Source organism: Hyperolius riggenbachi, chromosome 3, assembly GCF_040937935.1.
Source record: "Hyperolius riggenbachi isolate aHypRig1 chromosome 3, aHypRig1.pri, whole genome shotgun sequence".
NCBI lineage: Eukaryota > Metazoa > Chordata > Amphibia > Anura > Hyperoliidae > Hyperolius > Hyperolius riggenbachi.
In genome coordinates this window covers 174423604-174448780 of record NC_090648.1, presented here as the reverse complement: position 1 = coordinate 174448780, position 25177 = coordinate 174423604, and the positions used below count along the sequence as shown (strand labels likewise).

Below are 25177 nucleotides of genomic sequence, written 5' to 3'. Positions count from 1 at the left end.
TCTGCCACGACTGAGATTAAACCAGCGTGTGTACACAGCATTAGTGGCAATTAAGATCCTTAATAACAATCTGATAAGACTCCTAAAAAAAAATAAAAAATTATGAAATATTATATTTGGAGGTTCTTAAGGGAGAATGGGAGGAGGGAGGACTATGAGGGAACTACAACAGTATAAAAATAGTGGTCTGTCGTTAAAGGACCACTATAGCGGAAAACGCCTCCCTCACTATTTTGGCAGCTAGACTTGCCAACAAGTACTTTTGAAAACAAAGGAAACCCTGAGAATTCCCTATGAGGAGATTGACTACTCCCAAACATGTCACAGTTCTGTCAGATTCGAACTGCTTACTTTTTTTAGCTGTAGTGTACTTTTAAATGACCTGCTGCTGTGGGTCACTAACTGTCACCAGTTACATCGTGGGACAACTGTCTTTTGTGCTGACCACCTTACTGAACATGGATGAAGTCAGATAAAAGCAAGATCTCATCGTTTTTTAAAATAAAAAAAAAATGTAATGCCATGAAACTTTCCCCAAGGTATTATGCTGAAGCAGTTTCATTTAAACAGGGAGCCTAAACAGGATGGCAGAGTATAGTGGTTGAGATGACTCAGATGCATTTGATCTGACTTGACAAGAAAAATATATAGAAAACAAAATAAGAATAATTGCCTTCTAAAAACCATTATTAAAAAAGACTAAATCTGTGCTGGTAGGATTTTAGCTTAGATGGAAAAAGTTGCCTGAATGCCCAAAGGTTTGCAGTGCCCCCACAAGTAAAAACTTGAGACACTACTTTGCACAGTGTTAGATAGACATTGAAGAAAACACTCAAGGAAAACCTGGCGGGTGAAACATCTCTACCTGTTCAAAACCAGATAATGGCTCCAATTTAATTCACTTTTTCTCCTGGGTAATATTTTTCACACCTTATCAGTAAAATGCATTTTAATCCATCAGGAAGCAAGAAATTCCTATTTTGACAGTAATTTTCGCTACTTTTTCAAATGCAAGTGAAGTGAATTGAATAAAGGCCACTGTCCCAAGACATGACTATATCGGATTGACTTTCAGTCAGCTCCTCCCTTGAGAGTGTCTGCTTTTTGCATTGTGCGGCAATGATAAAAACCTGCACATTCGGAACCAGTATAATACAAATCTCCAAACAGTTGTAGGCCAAGCATAAGCAGCCGCTTAGAAAATGAAAACAGACTGCTCATTTTACATTTTATTCCAAGCAAACAATTACACAACATTTTGCTTAAGGCCTTTGGATCTTTACAGGTTGACATAGCAACAAGCATATGTTACCTGGCAACATCCCCAGCAACTGCAGCTGTTCCATTTGTCCTCTCAGTAACGGCAGGCTCTGAACATGTAAAAAAATGGAAACTAAAATGAGTAAAGTTATTTTCACATAATACTTTCAATAATATATATATATATATATCAGGTTTCCTTAATTCTCAAAAGTCAGTATGTGACATGTGTTCACATGCTTTAGAGTGTAAGTTTGCAGACATTACATCACTTTCTAATCTACGGTATATATTTCTGACTACATAGCTGAGCACTGCAGTTAAGACCTCTGGCAAATACCCTGATGGACACTGGATATAATTTAATTTAAAGACCAGATCTAGGTGTCAGATATATGCTCAACTCCTCACTCGCCCATGTGTGTGGCTGCTGCACCCCTCCCAGATTTCCACCTCACAATCTACAACACAACAATTCACCCTACCTCCCAGGCCCGCAGTCTGGGTGTCACCCTGGACTCTGACCTTTTCTTCACCCCCCACATCCAAAACGTCACCAGAGCCTGCAATTTCCACCTTCGTAATATCTCCAAGATCCGCCCCTTCTTAACCGCGGACACGACCAAGCTGCTCATCCATGCCCTCATCTCCCGCCTTGATCACTGTAACTCCCTCCTTTTTGGCCTCCCCTTAAAATACATTACCCCCTTCAATCAGTTATGAATGCGGTTGCAAGACTCATCCATTCTTCATACCACTCTGCATCCACACCCTCCCCTCTGTAAATCCCTGCACTGGCTCCCTATCTGACTCAGGATAAGTTTCAAGATGCTATGCCTGGCGTATAAATCAGTGCACAAAACCTGCCCTACCTACATCACAGAGTTAGTTCACAGGTATACACCAGGTCATCCCTTCCGGTCCTCCAACGAACTTCGCCTCCCCGCCCCACGCATTTCCCACTCACATGTGCACTTGCAGGATTTCTGAAGAGCCGTCCCCACCCTCTGGAATGCCCTTCCTCTGCCCATCAGACTTGCTCCCTCCTTCAACACATTCAAGCAAGCCCTCAAAACCCACCTCTTTAAGATGGCCTACCCACCCCCTACCACACTGTAACTACTGATTTATTCCACAGCCATACCTAGTGTTTTCACCCCCCCTTAGATTGCAAGCCTCTGGCAGGGTTCTCCCTTCCCTAGTGTAATCTACAGGGTCGTGTGCACTTTTCCTATGACAGCCTCGTACTTGTATTACTGGGCCTACCTTACCAGCCCAAAATCGCATGACCATGTATCTTGTACAGTTTGCCTGTACAGAAAACACATCACTGTTTCCGTTCAAAACAATGGTCATAAGATGTAATTTTTCCCCATTTAGGAAAGTTTAACCAATCCATCACCCAGATAATCTCAAACTCGCACAACTATGCTGGCAGAATGATTGCAAATTTGAATTAGCCATTTAACTACACCTTCACATCACATATTTCTTGCAGAAAAGTGTGAATCTGTCAAAACAAATCTGAAACAGAATCAGATCAGATTCTGTGTAGTCTAGTTTAGCATAGCATCACTAGAGAATCATGGTCAATTGTCACTAGAGTGACAGTGAATGGAGTATGGCCAAGCAAGGAAACAGATCAATGCTCTGACTGACCAAAAGAACAATGCCATACAGTTAATCATGTGACCATCCAATATCTGTAAAAACTTTGAGCAGTACTCAACAGTCGTCTAACCAGTGCTGCCAACCATGCTCAGTGGCACAGCAACCAGCTGTACTGGAATCTTATGTATGATTACTACTGTAGTCCATGGCTGCAGATGCCATCCATCCAGTTTGCTCCCTTCCACAGAAAATGCATAGCCAAGCTGAGAGATCTAGTCAAGAATGACTATGAAAGTCTATTAATGCTTAGCAGGTCTGACTTCCACATAATTTCTGTGGTAGGCTTTATAAGTATTGTGTGATCAATTGCTTTGCAATGCAATATATAATTAGTGTTGCAGAATATAATTATTCTTATATTTAAGATATGTAATTAAAACCCTCAAATAGCTTATGTGCACAGATCAGGTGCGTCACAGCTTACATCAGTACCCACACAAGATTCAGCCCCTACAGGACGCAAAGCTTGTTATAAGTGTGCGTGGGCATACAAGTTAGGCATAGGTGCCCCATCACTTGCCTGACAGCATCACAATTACAAAGGAGCCGCCTTCTTGGAAGCAAGTCAAATATTAATAAATGTGAGCGTAAAATGCCAAGATGTTACAGTAAATTCACTCTTAGCTTAGATGCTTGCAGCTCTTCCCACTCTGAAAATATTGACCAATGAGATGCCAACAGATAAAAGGACTGCAGCCTCCCAGAAGTTCCTGAGAGGTGCTGAACGATCCTGAACTGCGCAGGTGCTAGTTACAAATTGCGCCTGCTCAGTGAAAGAAAGGGTGCTTGCTTTCGCTGTGCTCGTGTAGTTTAGAACATGAGCCTGCGCAGTTCTCAACTGCTAATGCTGTTTGGAGGGAACTTCGTGGTTTTATAGTGTCCAACTGGCGGAACCTGTGGAATATCAAGATTACTGGAGGCTGGGAACACGAAGGGAGGGGACCCCCAAAGACAAAGAGCAGCACCATGACACAAATTAAGAGGTAATCTAGACCACTATCGGCTACACTTTTTTTTTCCTCCCCTCGTTTAGGGGTACTTTAATGCAAATTATGTTATTATGCAAATGTAAGCAGCATAGCACTGGGCCAATCAAATGTAGTAGCTGAGGGTTTTGACTGGTCCAGTTCTAAGCTGCATACATTTGCATAAAATTAAAGTTTGAATCATTGATCATCTATCTTCAGTGAAAATGTCATAATCAGTAAAGTCTGTGCATTTTGTTTTTACCACACTCTTTGCTTCAGCTGCTGAGGTGTGTGACAGTCATGATTTTATATGCTGCACCAGGAAGCTTACTTCTTCCTCTCTCTTAGCTTTGAATTCTTACTTTCCAAGTTAAAGTGTGCAGCCCCTTCGCTTTCCTCATCTACAGGCGTAATAAGTTTCATCCTGAGGCACAGTTTCCCATCAGCATCGGAGGCAGAGCCAGAATTTCCCTTTTCGCTTTCCTCAGACACATCCGTAGTCACCATGGCACTCTCAACTGTGATATTGTTGGTCGCCACTGTGCTCTCATTTGTGACATCACTGGCTGGCAAGGTGTTATCTGGACAGCCTCCAACGACTGAAACAGCAGAAATCCAATATTCTCACATAAAACACCTTTCACATTCATTATCAAAAAGTACGGTAACTAAAGGTAAATACAAATTTTGCAACTCTTGAGGTAGGAGTTTGATCTTCCCAGATATACATTGTTTCGATACTTTCATTTAAAGGCAAGCAATTAAGGCACAGTTGGGACCCTGAACAGTCCCAAAAAAATTAAACTGGTACTTACCTGGGGTTTCTTCCAGCCCATCGTAGGCCACGAGGTCCCCCAGCGTCCTCCAAGCTCCTCTCCCGGTCCCGCTGGCGGCTCGGTTACCAGCGACTTTTGGGCTAAAGGTTGGCCGTATACTTCCTGAACGGGGACACTCTGCGTTATCACGCCGGCCACTACACGTCATCGCACCGGCCGACATGACAGTCCTGCGCATGCACGGTTTTCTAACTCTGAACCGCGCATGCTCAGGACTGTCACGCCGGCCGGCGCAATGACGCGTAGCAGCCAGCAAGGTGACATGGAGCGTCCCCGTTCAGGAAGTATATGGCCGACCGGAAGAGGAGCCAGGAAGACGCCGGGGGACTTTGCGGCTTACAGTGGGCTGGAGGAAGGGCAGGTAAGTACCAGTTTCAATTTTTTGGTACTGCTCAGGGTCCCTTTAACATTTCTCTGACTGACACCCTCCGAGCTTGAGCAGATTCTTCTAAACAAGGAAAAGACTAAACAGGTATCCACTCTGTATTCCTTTTTGATGACTAATAAAAGGCAAGGGTAAAATTAAATCTGCTAGGGACAGATGTTTAATTGCTGAGCCAAATTTAACAAAGGAGAATTGGACTGAACCTGAATAATTTTTTAATCTGTTATAGCTTCTCATGATCGATTTATACATGTGAAATGGGACCACCAGTCATATCTCTCACCGCTAAAACTCGTAGAGAGGAGTCCCATACATGTTTGGTGCTGCTTTAAATGCAAGACACCAGACACTGACTTTATTCACTGTGTATGGCTCTGCCCACAGGTAAATAGATACTGGAAATCTGTAAAGCACTTTCTGAGAGAGACACCATAAAATGGTCTAATACCCTAGACTTGAAATGATGTATGCTGAGAATCATAGGAAATCTCTCATGTAATAAACACTAGCGCTCCTCAGGATTCTGTTATATTATGCCAGAAAGTCTCTTGCCCTTAAATGGAAATTATCTGCAATTCCAAACCTGTTAGATTGGAAGAAACTAGTTACCTCAGCTCTTCCATTATATAAATTAACAGATCAATCATGTAACCAATTCAAGAAATTTGATAGAGTGTGGCATAGATGGATGGACGCCTCGGAAACCACGATTCCTAATCTAGATATAAACATAGCAGTACAAGACTTACACTGGTGTTAGATGTTATACGAAACAAGTCAGTCAAAGATAGACCGAATGGGATCTAAGAGTGCTAATTTTATGTGCTGGAGCAATAGTCACCAAGAGTCAAATGTGTACTATTATAGCCTAAAAGACAACATATTTGTATTACTATGATACCAAGGCTAATGTAACTGAATTGTGTTTGTTTTTGTTTTCTGTTGCATTATGAAACTGTTTGGCATGGCTTTTGACTAAAACTCAACAAAAATCCTTTATAAAAAAAAAATAAATTACAATTCATACGGGTCCTTGTCCTTTAATCTTAGATCTGTAACAGCAGTAAATATTGGATTATGAAAATTATCACATATTGGGCTTGATTCACTAAAACAAATAGCATGCCTTATCTAAGGTAACACACCTTATCAGAGATAACAAGCCCTATCAAAGTTAACACCTTATCAGAGTAGCATAGCGAGCGCTACGAACTTATGCCTGCTAATTGGCAATGACAAGAGCTCCACTCGTCCTGCCCTGAGCCCCTGCGGGTTCGTAGCGCTAGCTATGCTACTCCGATAAGGTATGTTAACTTTGATAAGGCATGCCAATTGTCTTAGTGAATCAAGCCCCTTGAGTTGAGCTTTCAAATAAAATGGTATAAACATTTTAAATATTAAGAACCAGAACTTAAACCATTTCTTTAAACATTTTTAAGACTACAAGTGAACTCACCAATCGGTGTACTGTGCCTTCTAGGCCCCCGCTTTAACTGGCCAATCATAGGTGGTGTAACCGTGCTCACTGGCTGAATTAGGTCCCCTTCTTTTGGCAGGGTAAAGTGGAATGGGGTCTCTGAAAAGGAAAAAAAAAAACCAAACAAACAGTGAGACATACAATAAGAGCCTGTGGGCAATTACTGACTTTGTACATCACAGCTGCCAGTGACCTGTGAAAATAAGAGTTTGCATCTTTCTCTGTGTGTATGTGCAGAGGCATACTTAGGGATTGTATGCCCAAGGTGTGGCAACAATCCCCTAAAGTTAGGTTTTACTACTGCAATTCTAGTCTTCCAATTGAGGTTTTTCTCCTCGAGTATGTTTCCATATCAAGGAGACTAATTATTGCATTTTTCTCTGGTATAATCTTTTAAAAAGTATTATTTAAGGAAGAATAGTTAATCAAGCACTAATAAATAAAGCACGCTGAATAGTACTTTGCAGCCAGCACCATCTAGAAATGGTGAACTTAACCTGCTGAACAGAGTTTTTAGTGTTTGGGATAAAGATTCAAGGCAAATGAACTTGTAGTGTGGATGAAAGTCCAACCCATTATTAACCTTTACAGGCTAGCCTATTGCTTGAGAGTGAGCAGAAAAAAACTGTGTATAGTTTGGATTGTCAGTGATCAGCTGAGCTCCTGCTCTGTTCACTTACATGCAAAATAAATCACATCAACTTGACATAACGGCACTGCATGTAATAGATTACTGGTAATACAGTATTAAAAAATTGACTGAAATGAGAAGCAATAGTGCCTCTTTTGAAAACAGCAGAGAATGACATTCTTGAAGGAAGAAAAAATACTAAAGGAACCAACAGGGTGTGTGCATGTGAACGGATTTGGCATTACATTTCAACAAGCAGGTAAGTATAAAGATTAACTAGTTAATTAATCTAAGACGTAGAGTCCCAATTTAGAGCACACGGAGCACCACTTATCTACTAAACAAAAAAAGTGATGCGGTCATCTCTCCACATCCCTTCTGAGATAAATTGGTAAAAAAAAGTGCAAAAAAACCCCTTACATTTCTTTGTAGATTGCTCCCTGCTACAGTATAATAGTTCCACATGGTTTATAATGCAGCTGCTTGTTTCTGAACAAAATGAAGCGATCGTAAAAAAAAAAAAAAAAAAAAAAGTTAAAGGTTTTTGCATTATAAGGAAACAGGCAGTTTAGTAATCATGAACCAAAGACAATGCTTAAAGGACCACTATTGTGGAAAATGATAACATGTAAAATACATAAGATATAAATTTGTCCCAGATTAAAATGCAATATAAAATTACTTGTTTCCTATGTCATAGTCACTTACAGTAGGTTGTAAAGATCTGACATTACCTGGTTTTGGACCAGTGCATCTCCTCATGGGTGTTTCTCAGGGTTTTCTTCATTTTCAAAAGCACTTACTGAATGGCAGTTGCTTAGTCCAACTACTAAAAAAAGTGTGAGAGTAGAGAAAAGAGTAGAGAAGCTGGCCAACATCTTTGCTTTCTAAGGAGTGCTTTGTAAAGAATAAAGGAAGTGCTGAGAGAGTGTGAAGGTGGACCAGTCCAAAACCAGATTTGTCACCTTTCTGCTACAGTGACAGCGAGGTAGGAAAAAAGTTGTTTATAGTGCATTTTATTCTGGATATACTGTACACCTTATAGCTACTGAATTTTAAATTTTACTGTTTTTGTGATAGTGGTTCTTTATCCCTTAGACTGCAAGTTTTTTTTTTAACCCATTCAGGTTCCGTCGTTTTCACGTGAGAAATGTTCACCTCCCATTCATTAGCCTATAACTTTATCACTACTTATCACAATGCACTGATCTATATCTTGTTTTTTCCGCCACCAATTAGGCTTTCTTTGGGGGGTACATTTTGCTAAGAGCCACTTTACTGTAAATGCATTTTAACAGGAAGAAGAAAAAAATGGAAAAATTCATTATTTCTCAGTTTTCAGCCATTATAGTTTTAAAATAATACATGCCTCCATAATTAAAACTCACGTATTGTATTTGCCCATATGTCCCGGTTATTACACCGTTAAAATTATGTCCCTATCACAATGTATGGCGACAATATTTTATTTGGAAATAAAGGTGCATTTTTTCCATTTTGCATCTATCACGATTTACAAGTTTAAAATAAAAAAAATATAGAAATATTTCATCTTTACATTGATATTTAAAAAGTTTAGACCCTTAGGTAAATATTTACATGTTTTTTTTTATTGTAATGGTTTGTTTTTTTTATATTAAACATTTTATTTGGGTACTTTTGGGAGGGTGGAAGGTAAACAATAGATTTATAATGTAAATGTGTGTTAATTCTTTTTGTTTTTTCAGGTGTAGTATTACTTTTTGGCCACAAGATGGCGGCCATGAGTTTGTTTACATGACGTCACTCTAAGCGTAGCACGTGCTTAGAGTGACGCATCGGGAAGGAGACGGCCAGAAAAAGCTCAGCTTCCGAGAGAAGCTGTCGCTTTTTCAGCGGGGGAGAGGAATCAATGATCGGGCTCCATAGCCCGATACATTGATTCCTTGGCTACCGAATCCGCGGCCGGGAGTGCGCGTGCACGATCGGCCGCGGGGGCGCGCGGTAGTGCGCATGGTTCCTGGACGTAGAAACTACGTCCAGGAACCAAAATAGGTTAAGCTACACACCAGAGCCAGTTTATTAAATGTCCTGCCCAAATTTACATGTACTAAAGTTCACATCAGTCAGTAGGGATTGACAAAGCAGGGCCGTGGAGAGCAATTTCTGGGTACCTTGAGTCTGAGGTTTCATAAACTGAAGGGTCAGATGATTTTTGTACCAACTCCATAGCCTTGTAAGGGCTGTGGAGTCAGAATTGAGGAGTCAGGGTCATGGTTTCATAAACTCGTTGGAGTTGGATGATTTTTGTACCAACTCCACAGCGCTGTGTCAACAAGGTGCAAATAAATTGAGATTGAGAATTATGCTAATTATTAATGTTACAGAATTACGCAAATCTAAAATGTAAAGTGAACTACTGTAATAAAAACGTGAAGGCATTTCATTGGTCCATTTTCCAGATGAGTAGATTAGCAGTAATATTTGCATAATTCTGCACCAGTTTAGAATTATTTGTATAAGTCATGTGGAAAAATGAAAAAGAGCCAAAGCTTTGTACTAAATGTCTTAAAGAGACTCTGTAACAACATTTTCAGACTAATTTCTTCTAACCTATAAGTTTCTAAACCTGTTCTAATGTGGTCTGTCTTACTGCAGCCTTTCCTAGTTGCACAGTCAGTGTAATATATCTGTTATATAATCTAATCTTTCCTTTGTCGGCTCAGGCAGGAATGTGTTGCTCTGCTGTGATAGGGAGAAGCTATGCACACACCTTCCACGCCCCCTGCAGGCTCTGTGTGCTGTGTGTTGTTGCTGTATAAGTCACAGATAAAGCTTCTCTGAGCCTGTCACATTCTGGTTAGGAGCCATGTTTTTTTGTTTGTAAATACTTCCTAAAACTGGCAATTACAAGCCAAGATCGCAGCAAGGAGTGGCAGAAACAGCAAAGAGGGGCACAGGAGAACATAATGAATAGAATGGTATGCTTTTTATTGTAAGAATTTTAGAGTACAGATTCTCTTTAAGATGTTCATGGCAAAGGAATATGGGGAAACAAAAATGCCTCTAGATATCAGCAGAAGTAGTTTTGTACTAAACTGCCTTTAGACAGCCATGGTGTATAGATGCGGAAAAACAAAATCCTATAGATGTTATAAGGTTCAAATACACTTTGTGTGCCTAGAGCCCGCCTCCACCAATAGGCACTACAGTTGCCTCTTACATTGTGACCTAGCCCTATATCCTGCAGCCATATCAGGCAGCTTTTGAGAAGTGCAAACATTTATTCAAATAGCATCAAAGCAGTCTCATAGTGTTTAATGTTTTAGGAATAAAATGTTTGATGACACAATAATACCACTTTAAAGTGTACCAGAAATGTTTAAAGAGTAACTGTCAGGCTGCAAAAGCTAATTTAAACCTCTATTCTCCTGTGTTAAACAGTTTAGAAGGAAGCCAAAAAGGCAATACTGAAGTTAAAAATCTCTCTTCCTTTGATGTGTGCTGAACAGCAAGGCTGTTATGCCCAAGCTCTTAAGAGGCCGCATACCATACTGCAAAGCATTCTGGGGCTGCTTCTTCTCACCTTGGGTCCTCCCCTCTGCTGCTAGTGAGAAGTTACAGGCTCATGTTACAACGCAGTCCAGCTCACAGCACTGAAAAATCTCGGGGCAGAGTATACTGCACGAGTCTGCTATTGTTCCTAGCCACATGGCTAATTAATATTCACTGCACAGTAGTGTTGTCTTTTTTCTGAGTGGAATCATCAGGAAGCAGGGAGGACATGACGACACATTTGGCTTCATAGGAGACAGACTAACATGGAACCTGCCATGAGCTGTCAGGAGCATCATTCTCTGCAAATACTATATAAAAATTCTGTGAAATCCAAACGTGGACAGTGAAATGCATATGTAATGTAAGTACAGCCAATCTTTAGCTACTGATATATGTGTTTTTTTTTCTTTGAGACCCTATACCTAACAGCTCCTCTTTAAATAAGCAGCTTTTATGCTTACCTGGGGCTTCCTCCAGTATCATCCTGGCCATGGGCTCCATCGGCGTCATACTGGGCCCTTCCATTCCTCTGCTGCCCACCCCCCCTCGGTATATATCCCAGTCATGCCCAGTTGTCAGTCACCACGCATACCTGGCCCCGTTGCGCTCCTGTGGCCCGGGCTATTATGTGTCCGCACAGAACGTGCCCGGCGACGGGAGTGCGACATGGCCACTCATGTAGTCGGGCATGCACAGTAAACAATGAGTGGCCACGACTGGGATATATACCAGGGGACGCAGCAGAAAAAAAATAGAGGGGTTCAGGACGGCGATGGAGCCCATGGCCAGCATGGGGCTGGAAGAAGCCCTAGATAAGTATAAAAGCTGCTTAAACATCTCTGGTGTCCTTTAAGGACCGCAGGCTTTTTCACATCTTAGGGATGAATGTGATTTGACTCACACTGATCACAGGATAAGGACCCAGCCTAGACAGAGGAGCTTAGTGGCGATGGAGCAGGGATAGTAGCAGAAACATGCACCGACGAGAGGATAATAGGCTCCAAACTTAAATTTCAATCTGCTGCATCCAGAAAATGTTAAGGACAGGACCTGTGGCATGAATAATAAGGAGCCTGTCTTTCAACAATACACTATTGTAGGTGGAAACCATTTGGAACAATATGCCACACTGCTGAAGAACACAGTGGAAATCCACGATACACTGAAAACTTGTATAACTACCATTTTTAAGCTTCTGCACAAGCAATTCACCACTTACCACTAGAGCTATCACATATGCTACGTGTGAACTGTTCTGCTGTCTTTTCCTGGAACTCGGAATCCACTCCATGTGCTTCATCCTCACAAGAAGCGACAGATGTATCAGGTGTGCACTTTTTAAAAGACACCGAAGTGTGAGGGTTGTGATCCCCCTTTGAAGAAATATGCAGGTTGTCTTTCTGGTCAGTTTCAGATTTCCCATCTAAGCTCTTCCGAACATCATTTCCACTAACACCTGGACCATCATTCTCTGTACTCTCGCATGCAATTTGTTTCAGGTTCTCAGAGGCATCTTTATCAATTTGCGGCGCTTCACATAGCTTTTGCAGTTCACAAACAAAAGCTACAGAATCTTTATTCGCTTGTGTAACGGGAAGATCTACCTTTTGCCCAGAGTCAGGCATATTTTCTGAAAGTTGCAGCTGCTGACTACAAATCTGCATCTCTTGAGAATCTTCTATTAAAATAACTGCACATGGCTCATTTGTTTGCAGGTCTTTATTTTCACGATCATCCTCTTTTACATTCAGCAATGCTTTAGAAACTGATAGGTTCTGTTGGGCATGTAATGTTACATCAGTATTTTCCATCTCATTCATTTTCTGTGGACTAGGGCATACAGACATTTGCTCATTAGGAGAGGGAATTACGTTTGGAGCATCTACTGTACATTCTTCATTTTCAACAGGCACAGGGTATTTCTGAGTTTCCATGATATGTACATTCTCTGAGTCATCTTGAAGCACACTGTGCTGCTGGTCCATATCTTGTAATTTATCTTCAACACTAGGCAAGGTGGTTTCACCAGAAACCATAGGCAAACTTGTATTGGCAGCTGGAGGGTTTGAAGTTTGCGGTGGTGGGTTTTCAGCAATTTTACAATCAGTATCTGTAGGCACAGCATAGTCCGAGTTTACATTTACATTATTTGGGAGGTCACAGAGTTCCCTGGTCTGCATCGGTTTGTCCAGAACCTCTTTGGCAATCAGTGATTCACATTCTTCTCCAGCTTTGTCATCAAGTTCTGACTTATCGATATGTAATTCTTTTGCAATTGCAGTAGGGAATTTGCTACATTCAGTGGTTTCAGACTGGGGTGTTATGTCAGAGATCAGTGGTTCTATACAAGGAACTGATTGGGTATGCGGAGCAGTAGCAGATTCTCCATTTTCCTTTTCTGGTTGTAGAATTTTAAGTTCTTCATCATTTTTTGGTACATTAACATGAGACGTGTTGTCTATATCTACCTCCATTGCTTCTTCACTTTTTGATGGTTCAACGTGCTTTCCACACAAATGTTGATTCTGCGTCTCAGACAGAGCTAAATTAAGGGCGCCCTCTTTCTCTTGTTCACTTTCAGTTACCATAGAATTCTCAGCATCTTTTTCACTTGGAGTTTCAGGAACTTCATCTATGTCATCACATATTGAACTATCAGCAGTTAGGGTTAATTTTTGAACAGGGATATTCTGGTCTAAAATACTTAAAGAAGCCTCTGAGCTTAAAGATGGCACTAAAAGCGCCTGACTTTCTGAAATGCTTGAAATTGTGGCACATTCAACATCGGTGTTCTTTTTCTCCAAGTCAATACATGTAGATGGAACATTTTCACCATCGATGGGAGGATCTCCTTTGCTTGCCAGAAGAAGCTGCTCCTGTACTTTTTGGTTTTCTTCATCTAGTGAAGTATGGTGGGTTTCTTTTGTCTCTTCAATTTGTGTTGCTCCACCATCTTCACACACAGGGTCTGTCTCCATTAGTTCACTAGGCTCACTAGTGGATAGCAGTAAATTACATTCATTGATTGAATCTCCTTCAGTAAGTTTAGAGTCCAACTCTGAGACTTCAGGCTTTAGATCTTGGGAGTTGGGTGGCACATCTCCCCCTGGGAACTGCGTCTGGTGAGGACGATCTTTGGAAAGAGAATCCTCAAGGCTTGGAGTTGGCATAAAAACATCCTGAAAAGATACAAAAAAAAAAAAAAAAAAAAAAAAAAAAAAAAAAAAAAAAAAAAAAGCATTAAAAAAATAAAATAAAAGATTTACACATTCCAAGGTCAACAAATAAATACTTTTTAAAATGTTTAAACTGAGGAGTTGTCTAACTGCTCCACGAAACTTACCTGACGCTTCAAAAATTAGCAAAGTTGTACCCCATGTATCCTATACTTGCTTTTTAGGATGTTCCATGTCGGGCTCTATGTACCATATTTGATGGGACTGCCCAAAGATTTCCTGGTCTGGACTCGAATAGCTACACTGGTGTCTAGGATATTCCAATCTTCTTTTACCAAAGGCCCTCAAATTTTTTTTTACTGGCCCATAAGCCTGATCAGATGAAGCATGCTACTTATAAATTAATCCAACACATTGTATCCTCCACTTAACTTTATATTGCTTCACAATGGAAGCAACAAGATTTTTATTTCCCCACAATCCTAGCCCAGATCGACAAAAAAGATCTATGAATGCATAAACGCTAGAGTTTTAGACACCATGCACCACCTTGAACGGGTCTGCAGACCTTGGGCAGACTACAGAGGGACTACCATTATGGATAATAAACATAATAACTGATGTCACCATTAAACGTCTTGTCTGTCATTTGTTACCACGTGTGTATGTACTGTAGACACGGGCCTTCACCCTTAAACCACTGCTGTATCTAGCTCACCTGCTATTCTAATGATTTACAAAATGACTGCTTGATATATTATGTAGATTACCATCTTTATGGAACCTGTTCTTTTGTTATGTTTTAATGCTTGTCTCGCTAAGAGATGGTTATATATCTACCTTGTGGATTGTATGGGCTTTGTTTTTGTTGACATGCATATCAATAAAGCACCTTTTGAACACTTAGGCCCCGTTCACACTTGCGGTTCGAGTCCACAAGTGACCGGGGGTTGCAAAGAGACCGTACGGGTCTCTGCGGTGGCCACAAGTTGCAGATCCGGAATGTATCAGTTCCGGCTACAATAAAGTAGCCGGAACTAGATACATTGCAGTGCCAGAAAGGCACCGCAAGCATGGGTGATACCGGCGTGTAGTCCGGGCCCCCCAAGTGGCATAGGACCGGTGCTGGAAGCATCCGGTCCTATTGCCAGTGTGATGAGAAACATCCGTTTCTCATTGCACAGCATGGCCGCATGTTCGGGTCAGGATCCAGCCCGGGTCCGCAGCCGCACGGGGACGTACGGCAAAAATGGAGCATGTTGGAAAGAAGCCGGATCGTCCCGGAGCTGCGTTCCCGGATCGGATCCAGATGGTTGCACGAGTGTGAATGGATACATTGATTAACAATGTATCCATTCACCATCCGCTGTGTACGGAGTGTTCCGGGTCCGGGGAAGCCGGACCTGGAACGCTAATGTGAACTGGGCCTAAAATGATTAAACTGAGGCCAGTGTTAGTAAAGATTACATACAGAACTTAAAAAAAATTCTAATGGTTCTTGTTCTCTGTGGCTTCACTGAGCACTCTAAAAATAGTTTTTTGCTTGCAAGTCCTACTAATACAGCCATGCCAGTCCATACTTTACATAGATAAAGGCCAAGATAGCCTAAAACAGCTGTCTGCAAGTTACAGTACATGGCATTGTAAAAGGAATAGAGTCATGCTGTACAGAAGCAATGCTGGATGTACATCTATACAAGTATAAAAGGAAGGATTTGTATATTTTATGTAATTGCCTTTCTAGCACAGGAGCTTTTTAGTTTCTTTACATGCTTTAAAATTGCCTCTAGTTCTCTATTGCCTTAACTGGATGATTTGTAAAACCTTTAGCCTGCAAGTCCTACCCATACCTCCATCGCCATCCAAACCTTGCACTGATGAAGGCCAAGATAACTTGAAACCAATATGTGCAATTTAGGATTATATGGCTCTGCAAAATTAATAGGCCCCAAGCATACTGTACACAACTGGTTCTGGGTGTATGCCTTGCTTTTCAAGGAAACAAAGGAGTGATTTACACATTCGCTCACAGAGCTGTAGAGATGCATCATGCCAAAACATTGAAGCTGAATATTAGCAAATACCTTAGGGATTTCAGAATACAAAATTGTATTTATTTATAACAACTCTGAATACATATTACAATACAAAAATTAACCAATTTAGGATCATGGGTCTCTGGCCCCATAATGATGAGAGACTTTTGTTTCCTAACAAGATCTGTGATTACTGTGACTGGCTCACACGGGGTCAGGAGCCAACTGAGCTCTGCTGTTAGCATGACAGTAGAGTGATCGGGCTGCAGCGGCAACAGAGGCGCACGCACTGCGAGATCGACGAGACCGTGTGGTGGAAGTGATTGAAATCTACGCCTGGCAGGAATAACAGGACACAAACAGGGCATAGATTTCCATCACTGATGTCCAAAAGATTTCTCCTGGGGAATACTTACCTCGGAAGGAGAAAGCCTCTGGATCCTAGATCCTACTGAGGCTTCCCCCGTCCCCAGGATCCAGCGCTGGAAGCTCCCGAACACTGGGGAGATAAATACTTACCTACTGTAATCCAGCGGGGGGAACAGCACAAATAGCCAAGCCCGATCAGCTCCTGCGCAGTAAAGCGGACCCGATAGGGCTCAGCTATTTCCACCTGACCCTGATCAGAAAGCAGCTACTGTCCTTGCACTGGAGCTGAGGAAGGTAAATACTGCAGGCGCTACTGCGCCTGTGATAAAGCCAACACCCTTCTCAGCTGTGGTTTTGGGGGCTTCAAGCACTGGATAACCGGGAGGTTTTTTTTCTTACAGTTTCCTTTAAACACATCAGAAAAGATCATTACAACAGCAAGTAGAGGTCTGTAATCCAAATACAAAATAAACAGACATATCATAAAAAAAAAACCAAAAAACAATACTGTTGGACCGCAGAACCTGGGGCCCATAGGACTATACACAATGGCTCTGCCCATATCAAACATTGATTAAATAACACATTATCATAAAGTGCAAAATTGCAGTCAGCAAGAGTAAAAACAGAAATAGTAGAGTTTGTGGCTTGACTTGTAACAGATTGAATGTTGGACATTATGATCGCATAGTGTGATCTATCAAGAGTGTTATTCTGTGCTCTATTAGCGATTAACAGCTGACAGGCCTGGTGCACACCAGAGGAGCTTTTCTGAGCGTTTTGAGTTTTTAAATCTGCTGCTAACGAGGCTGTTATTTTATAGTTTTTGATGTTTATCACAAAAGTATAATCGGGAGAGCGACTATTCGCATCTCGAAAGGTTCCGGGGACCTGTACCAGAGCGGAGGCTGCTTTTCCTCTGTAGGCCTAAATTGGTGGCTGCATCCCTTGCAACCAAACTTGTGAGTGCTTTCTGTTTATTTAAACACTAATTACTTGGTGTTCTGATATACCACACTGTTGTGTCCTAGTCTAGGAAAAAGTTAACTCATTAAAAAAGGGAACCTTAACTGAGGAATAAAAAAAAATAAAGTTTCACTAATCTGGGCCCCTGCAGATGTCCTATGCACGTGCATCTCAACCGATCCTCTGGTCCCCCGCTGGCAGCTAGTTTCATTTTTGCTGACTGACCAGTTGCTGGCCAGTGCTCCTGTGCATCTCTGGCTGCACACGTACTCTATCGGGCTCCCTCCACCGTGGCCGTCCTGCGCAGGCGCAGTACCTTTACTGCATGCATACATACTGAGTCTGCGCAGGACAGCAACAATGGCGGGAGCGCGAACGAGTACGCCTGTGGCCAACGCCACGCTGTCACCAAGGCCGGATTTATACTTTTTTCGCCCCTAGACCAAAAGTCTATTTGGGGCTCCCCTTCTAAGAGCAGCAGTGCCCCTCCCATTCCTTGTGCCGTCCCCTCTTCCATGTGCAGGATCCCTGTACTGAAAACCCTCTCTTTCATGCAAAGCTCTCTTTGACATCTTCCCTTTTTATGTGTTGCTCCACATTTGCAGCCTTTTCTCTAATTTGTAGCAACCCCTACTTCATGTCCAGGCGCCCCATTGTGCTGCAGCTGCCCAATGCCCGGGCCTTGGTGGCCTTTCCAGAAATCTGCCCCTGGCTGGCGCACTGGCGAAGAAAAAAATCTAGCTGCCTGCAGGGGACTGAAGGATCGGTTTGCGACGGCACAGGACGTCTGCAGGTAAGTAAACCTTTGTTTTTTTTATTCCTCAGTTAAGGTTTCCTTTAAGAACACAAAAAGGTTTCACACAAACCAGAGATCAATAGACTCAGTCACAAACTTACATGAGAAAACTGTGGCTGTGAAGGTACATCATATGACTGTGGCACAAATGACTGAGCACTTTGGCATACTGGAGTGGATGCTAGAGGCACGGATGCAAAAGAGCCACTTTTGGGTTCTGCAGCTTCCTCCTGTGGATGTACATCCATCTTTTCTGATGGCGCTGTGATTTCCATGTCTTCAGCTGCAGTAAAATAAATAGAAGTAAGACCACAACACAAGCACATGAAGCAGTGGATTTTGTAATAGACTTTACACCATAATGAACATTAGCCTTAATGCACTTCCCCACTAGAGATCCAAATAAACTACTTATGATCTTTATTCTCACCCCTTATTCTCATTCTCTCAGTCACTACCTAAAAATTACGATTCCTTTCAAGAATCATGAACTATATAGAAAGCTGCATCAGCTGATACAAACAGCACACATAAGACCATACCCAGAGCCAACCTGCTTAATAAAGGACCACGGTTGCGAAAATCTTAAAATTTTAAATATATGTAAACACATACCAATAAGAAGCATGTTTTTTCCAGAGTAAAATGAGCCATATTTTTTTTCTCCTACATTGCTGTCACTTACAGTACAGTACTAGAAATCTGACATTACTGACAGTTTTTACACTAGTCCATCTCTCCATAGGGGATTCTTAGCATGTCCTTTATTCTTTATAAAGAGTCTTTTTGAAAAAGATTTATACAGAGATGATGGCCAGCCTTCGTGCTTGCTGCACACTTCTTTGGCAGTTGGACAGAGCAACTCCCATTCACTAAGTGCTTTTGAAAATAAAGAAAACAATGAAAATCCCCCATGAGGAGATGGGTTAGTCCAAAACCTGGGGGTTCTGTCAGATTTCTACCACTTACTGTAAGTGACAGCAACATAGGAGAAAACTAATGTATGGCTCATTTTACTGTGGAAGATACGCACTTATCTGTATACATATATTTTAAGCTTTTCGGGACAGTGGCCTTTTAATTATTTCCTAAAGAGACTAACAAAATGTTCAGCCTTATTTCTTCTATCCTATAAGTTCCTATACCTATTCTAATGTGGTCTGTCTTACTGCAGCATTTCCTAGTTGCACAGTGGCTGTATTATCTCTGTTATACATTGTAATCTTCTTTCCTCTGACGGCTTTGTCAGGCTCAGGCACGAATGTGCTGCTCTGCTTGTGATTGGATAGAAGCTATACACACCCTCTCCACGCCCACTGCAGGCTATGTGTGAGTCACAGACTGAGCTCCTCTCAGCCTATCACACTCTGGTTAGCAGCCATGTCTTGTTTGTAAACACTGCCTAAAACTGGCAATTACAAGCCAGGATCGCAGCAGGGAGTGGCAGAAACAGCACAGAGGGGCCCAGGAGAACATAATAAATAGAATGGTATGCTTTTTATTTTAAGAACTTTAGAGTACAGATTCTCTTTAAATATTATTCAATGCATATTAGGACTTGAATACAGACGCGATACCTGAATTTTCAAACAGTTCTTGGAAGTGAACACATCTTTGAGTTTCAAAACACTTCAGGCAGTCCAATAAACCTGCTGATTGCTTTAAGTCCTATGACCACATCTCATTAATGACCCCAAAATTCTAGCAAAGATTTTAGTCCACAGGCTTTAGCACTTTTACACATCATATTATACACCCAGATCAAACCGTGATTTATACCTGGCAGGTCTACTAGGATTAATATAGGTGCTTTTTCCCAAACATTGAATAGCCTCATACCAATTCAGGGTCGAAAAATAATACCTTCATTTAATGCCAATAAGATGCTCAACTCCATACAGTGGCCATATCTAATTAAGGTGTTGCAAAAATGTGGTTTTGGGGAGGGCTACATTAGATGGTTCCAGAACCTTTATTAGGACCCCATTGCTAAAATACATGTCAACAGTCCTGTCTCTGCATCTTTTAAAGTGCACTGGGTTGCCCTGGTGGTCACAAGTCGGCCATTTTAAACTTAGACATGAGATTAAAAATCAGTTTGTGCCATCCTATGTCACTTTGGATCTCACAGACTTTGAATTATTATTGTTATTGGCAAACAAAGCAAATCATGAGGTATCATAGCTTTTTATTACAATATGTACAACAGGATAAAAGAGAGCTCATTTGTAGCAAATGGCATAAAGGGGAGGACAAATCCAGGAAAAAAAAATAAAAAAAAATAAAATACTGAAGATCTACTTAGCTGGGGTTTTCCTTCAGCTCCTGGCAGCCTATCTGTCCCTCCCCGCCAGTGTCCCAGATTCCCTTCCGTTGCAGAGGTCTGCTGCTCCTGCACGGCCGCGCTGCCTACAGCCACGCTCCTGTAGCAGGGAGCATTCTGTGCAGGCGCAGAACTTCTGGAGAGGTCAGCATCTGCAACAGAGGCGACCCCAAGACACCGGCTGGGAGAGGAGATGCGACGAGAGACAGCTAGGCTGCCAGAGGCTGGAGGAAGACCCCCAGCAGTGCAGGTTTTGTGCACTGCTGTCTCTGCTGAGACACTAATTACCTCACCTGTGAATGTTTGTGGTTTTCTGCAAAACATTTACTGTTGGTGGTACTTGAGGAAAGGGAACACTGCTTTAACAGATATGGATTAGAAGAGTTAAAGGGCAACTGAAGCAAGAAGGATATGGAGGCTGCCATATTCATTTCCTTTTAAGCAATACCAGTTGCCTGGCAGTCTTGCTAATCCTCTACCTGTAATACTTTTAGCCATAAACCCTGAAAAAGCATGCACCAGATCAAATGTTTCTGACAGTCAGATCTGACAAGATTAGCTTCATGCTTTTTTTCTGGCATTATTCACACACTACTACATCCTGTTAGACCACCAGGACTGCCAGTCAACTGGTATTGTATAAAAGGAAATAAATATGGCAGCCTCCATATATTTCTCACTTCAGTTGTCCTTTAACTGAAACATACCATAAAACAGTGGTTCCCAACCCATGTGCCGCGACACATACATGTGTCGCGGCAGCTTCGGGTATGTGTCGCGGCTCTCTCGGAGGGGAGCAGCGCAGTGAAGGGAGAGCTGTGGGCAGCGGCGGAGAAGGGGGCCATCTCCCCCCCTTCTCTCACCTTAGGGTGCTCTGCCTACCTCGCTCTCCCCTCCGATACTAAGTGTGGCGGCGCTTGGCAGCGGGCTGGAATTACCTTCCGTGTCGCTCCAAGCGTCGGCCGGAAGTTCTGGTTCTGCAGCCGCTGCTTTGGTCTGGATCAGGGGCGGAAGGTAAGTTCCGCCCCTCTGCCAGCCACCGCACTTCGTTCCGGAGGAGAGAGCGAGGGAGGGAGAGCACCCTGAGGTACCGCTCTCCTTCCCTCGCTCTCTCCTCCTGGGGGGGGGGGGGGGGGGGGCACCTGGCTACATATACTGGGCACATATATCCCTGGCTGCATATACTGGGCACATATACCTCTGGCTACATATACTGGGGACATATACCCCTACCTACATACATATACTGGGGACATATACTCCTGACTACATATACTGGGCACATATATCCCTGGCTACATATACTGGGCACATATATCCCTGGCTACATATACTGGGCACATATATCCCTGGCTACATATACTGGGCACATATACCCCTGGGCACATATACTGGGCACATATACCCCTGGCTACATATACTGGGCACATATACCCCTGGCAACATATACTGGGCACATATACCCCTGGCTACATATACTGGGCACATATACCCCTGCCTACATATACTGGGCACATATACCCCTGCCTACATATACTGGGCACATATACCCCTGGCTACATATACTGGGCACATATACCCCTGGCTACATATACTGGGCACATATACACCTGCCTACATATACTGGGTACATATACCCCTGGCTACATATACTGCTGACATATACCCCTGGCTACATATACTGGGCACATATACCCCTGGCTACATATGCTGGTGACCTATACCGGGGGCATATACACCTGCCTACATATACTGGGCACATACCCCTGGCTACATATACTGGGGACATATACTCCTGACTACAAATACTGGGAACATATATCCCTGGCTACATAAACTGGGCACATATACCCCTGGCTACATATACTGGGCACATATACCCCTGGCTACATATACTGGGGACATATACCTCTGGCTACATATCCTGGGCACATATACCCCTGCCTACATATACTGGGCACATATACCCCTGGCTACATATACTGGGCACATATACCTCTGGCTACATATACTGGGGACATATACCCCTACCTACATACATATACTGGGGACATATACTCCTGACTACATATACTGGGCACATATATCCCTGGCTACATATACTGGGCACATATATCCCTGGCTACATATACTGGGGACATATACCCCTACCTACATACATATACTGGGGACATATACTCCTGACTACATATACTGGGCACATATACCCCTGGCTACATATACTGGGCACATATACACCTGCCTACATATACTGGGCACATACCACTGGCTACATATACTGGGCACATACCACTGGCTACATATACTGGGGACATATACTCCTGACTACATATACTGGGCACATATATCCCTGGCTACATATACTGGGCACATATACCCCTGGCTACATATACTGGGCACATATACCCCTGGCTACATATACTGGGCACATATACCCCTGGCTACATATACTGGGCACATATACCCCTGGCTACATATACTGGGCACATATACCCCTGGCTACATATACTGGGCACATATACCTCTGGCTACATATACTGGGCACATATACCCCTGCCTACATATACTGCTGACATATACCCCTGCCTACATATACTGCTGACATATACCCCTGGCTACATATACTGGGCACATATACCCCTGGCTACATATGCTGGTGACCTATACCGGGGGCATATACACCTGCCTACATATACTGGGCACATACCCCTGGCTACATATACTGGGGACATATACTCCTGACTACAAATACTGGGAACATATATCCCTGGCTACATAAACTGGGCACATATACCCCTGGCTACATATACTGGGCACATATACCCCTGGCTACATATACTGGGCACATATACCCCTGGCTACATATACTGGGGACATATACCTCTGGCTACATATCCTGGGCACATATACCCCTGCCTACATATACTGGGCACATATACCCCTGGCTACATATACTGGGCACATATACCCCTGGCTACATATACTGGGCACATATACACCTGCCTACATATACTGGGCACATACCACTGGCTACATATACTGGGGACATATACTCCTGACTACATATACTGGGCACATATATCCCTGGCTACATATACTGGGCACATATACCCCTGGCTACATATACTGGGCACATATACCCCTGGCTACATATACTGGGCACATATACCCCTGGCTACATATACTGGGCACATATACCCCTGGCTACATATACTGGGCACATATACCCCTGGCTACATATACTGGGCACATATACCCCTGGCTACATATACTGGGCACATATACCCCTGGCTACATATACTGCTGACATATACCCCTGCCTACATATACTGCTGACATATACCCCTGCCTACATATACTGCTGACATATACCCCTGCCTACATATACTGCTGACATATACCCCTGGCTACATATACTGGGCACATATACCTCTGGCTACATATACTGGGCACATATACCTCTGGCTACATATACACCTGCCTACATATACTGGGAACATACCCCTGGCTACATATACTGGGCACATATATCCCTGGCTACATATACTGGGGACAACTGGCTGTCATTATGTACATTTACTGGGGAAAAGCTGTCTCTTATGTGCATTTACTGGTGAAAAGCTGTCTCTTATTATGTGCATTTACTGGGAAAACGCTGTCTCTCATTACGTGCATTTACTGGTGAAAGGCTGTCTGTCATTACCTGCATTTACCGGTGAAACGCTGTCTCTTATGTGCATTTAGTGGGGAAACGCTGTCTCTCATTGCATGCATTTAGTCTACGTGTCACGGAGATCTGAACGTTTGGTTTGATGTGTCACGACTCCAAAAAGGTTGGGAACCACTGCCATAAAACTATCATAGCTTCAAGGGACAAATTAATTAACTAAAGCAGACCTGAATTCAGAACTCCCTCTCTGCCACAGCATAATAACCTTTAAAGAAAAACATTTCTATGTTACAGCTGATACAAATCCTGAAGTAAATCTGCACCGTTTCTGCTTCCTGCTTTCATGGAAACAGACAGATTGTTAACATCCTGTGCTTTCAAATGAGTTTATCTGCTTTATCTGCCATAGCATGCAAGTGACACAGGGGAGAGATTAAATTACAACTTGTGATTAGACACAGATGAGGGGGAATTAGACAGGCTAAACACTCAATACATACAGGGCGCATTTCTCTAGGTTTTCCTTCTCTCCTGTGCAAGAGTTCAGGTCCCCACTAAGGTTACAGTGTTCCAGAGCTGTGGAAAGAAGAATTGATACTCCAGCGCATGCTCAGTAGACCCAGACTGGATCCGACTGAGCAAGTTACCGAGGGCTGATCGCGGCTGAACGGCAGACCGCAGGACGGCTGCGTGGGGTTCAGATGGTTTATGCTGCTGGAGGAAGCCGCAGTTGAGTACCAATTCTTTTTTCCACAGCTCTGGTTTACTTTAAGAGGCTACACCAGGTTTATTTTCCTCCCATTAAAATGGCCAAGATTACCCCTATTCATTGTAATAATTGTTTTCAGTTGTGGCATTGCAGCAGCAAATTTCCTTCATTGTGTGTTATTTTTGTCCACCTCTCCAACAATATTGGAAATCCGTGACTCATTTTATGCAATCTAACTTGCGCCTTCCTGTGTGACCTTATTGATTTACTGGTGTATGTTTTGGGGCACTGTCCGATATGTCAGTAGTAAGCATAGAAAGAAGCAAATTATAATTCTGTTCTATAAGTAAACAGGAAAGCACTTCTG

General features: G+C 42.6%; 1 protein-coding gene across 6 annotated transcripts in view; it reads right to left on the bottom strand.

The window, feature by feature from the left end:
* The window catches only part of TP53BP1 (tumor protein p53 binding protein 1), a 153937-nt gene that overhangs the window by 40299 nt on the left and 88461 nt on the right, over positions 1 to 25177 (bottom strand). For 5 of the 6 annotated variants that reach the window (XM_068275292.1, XM_068275291.1, XM_068275290.1 and 2 more), the window contains 5 exons: positions 18210 to 18391; positions 11985 to 13944; positions 6577 to 6696; positions 4262 to 4498; positions 1313 to 1370 (listed from right to left, as the gene is read on the bottom strand). In XM_068275292.1, the coding sequence (XP_068131393.1) occupies positions 1313 to 1370; positions 4262 to 4498; positions 6577 to 6696; positions 11985 to 13944; positions 18210 to 18391 (2557 nt within the window). The remainder of the gene's footprint in view (positions 1 to 1312; positions 1371 to 4261; positions 4499 to 6576; positions 6697 to 11984; positions 13945 to 18209; positions 18392 to 25177) is intronic. The other variant, XM_068275294.1, reaches the window with a different exon arrangement.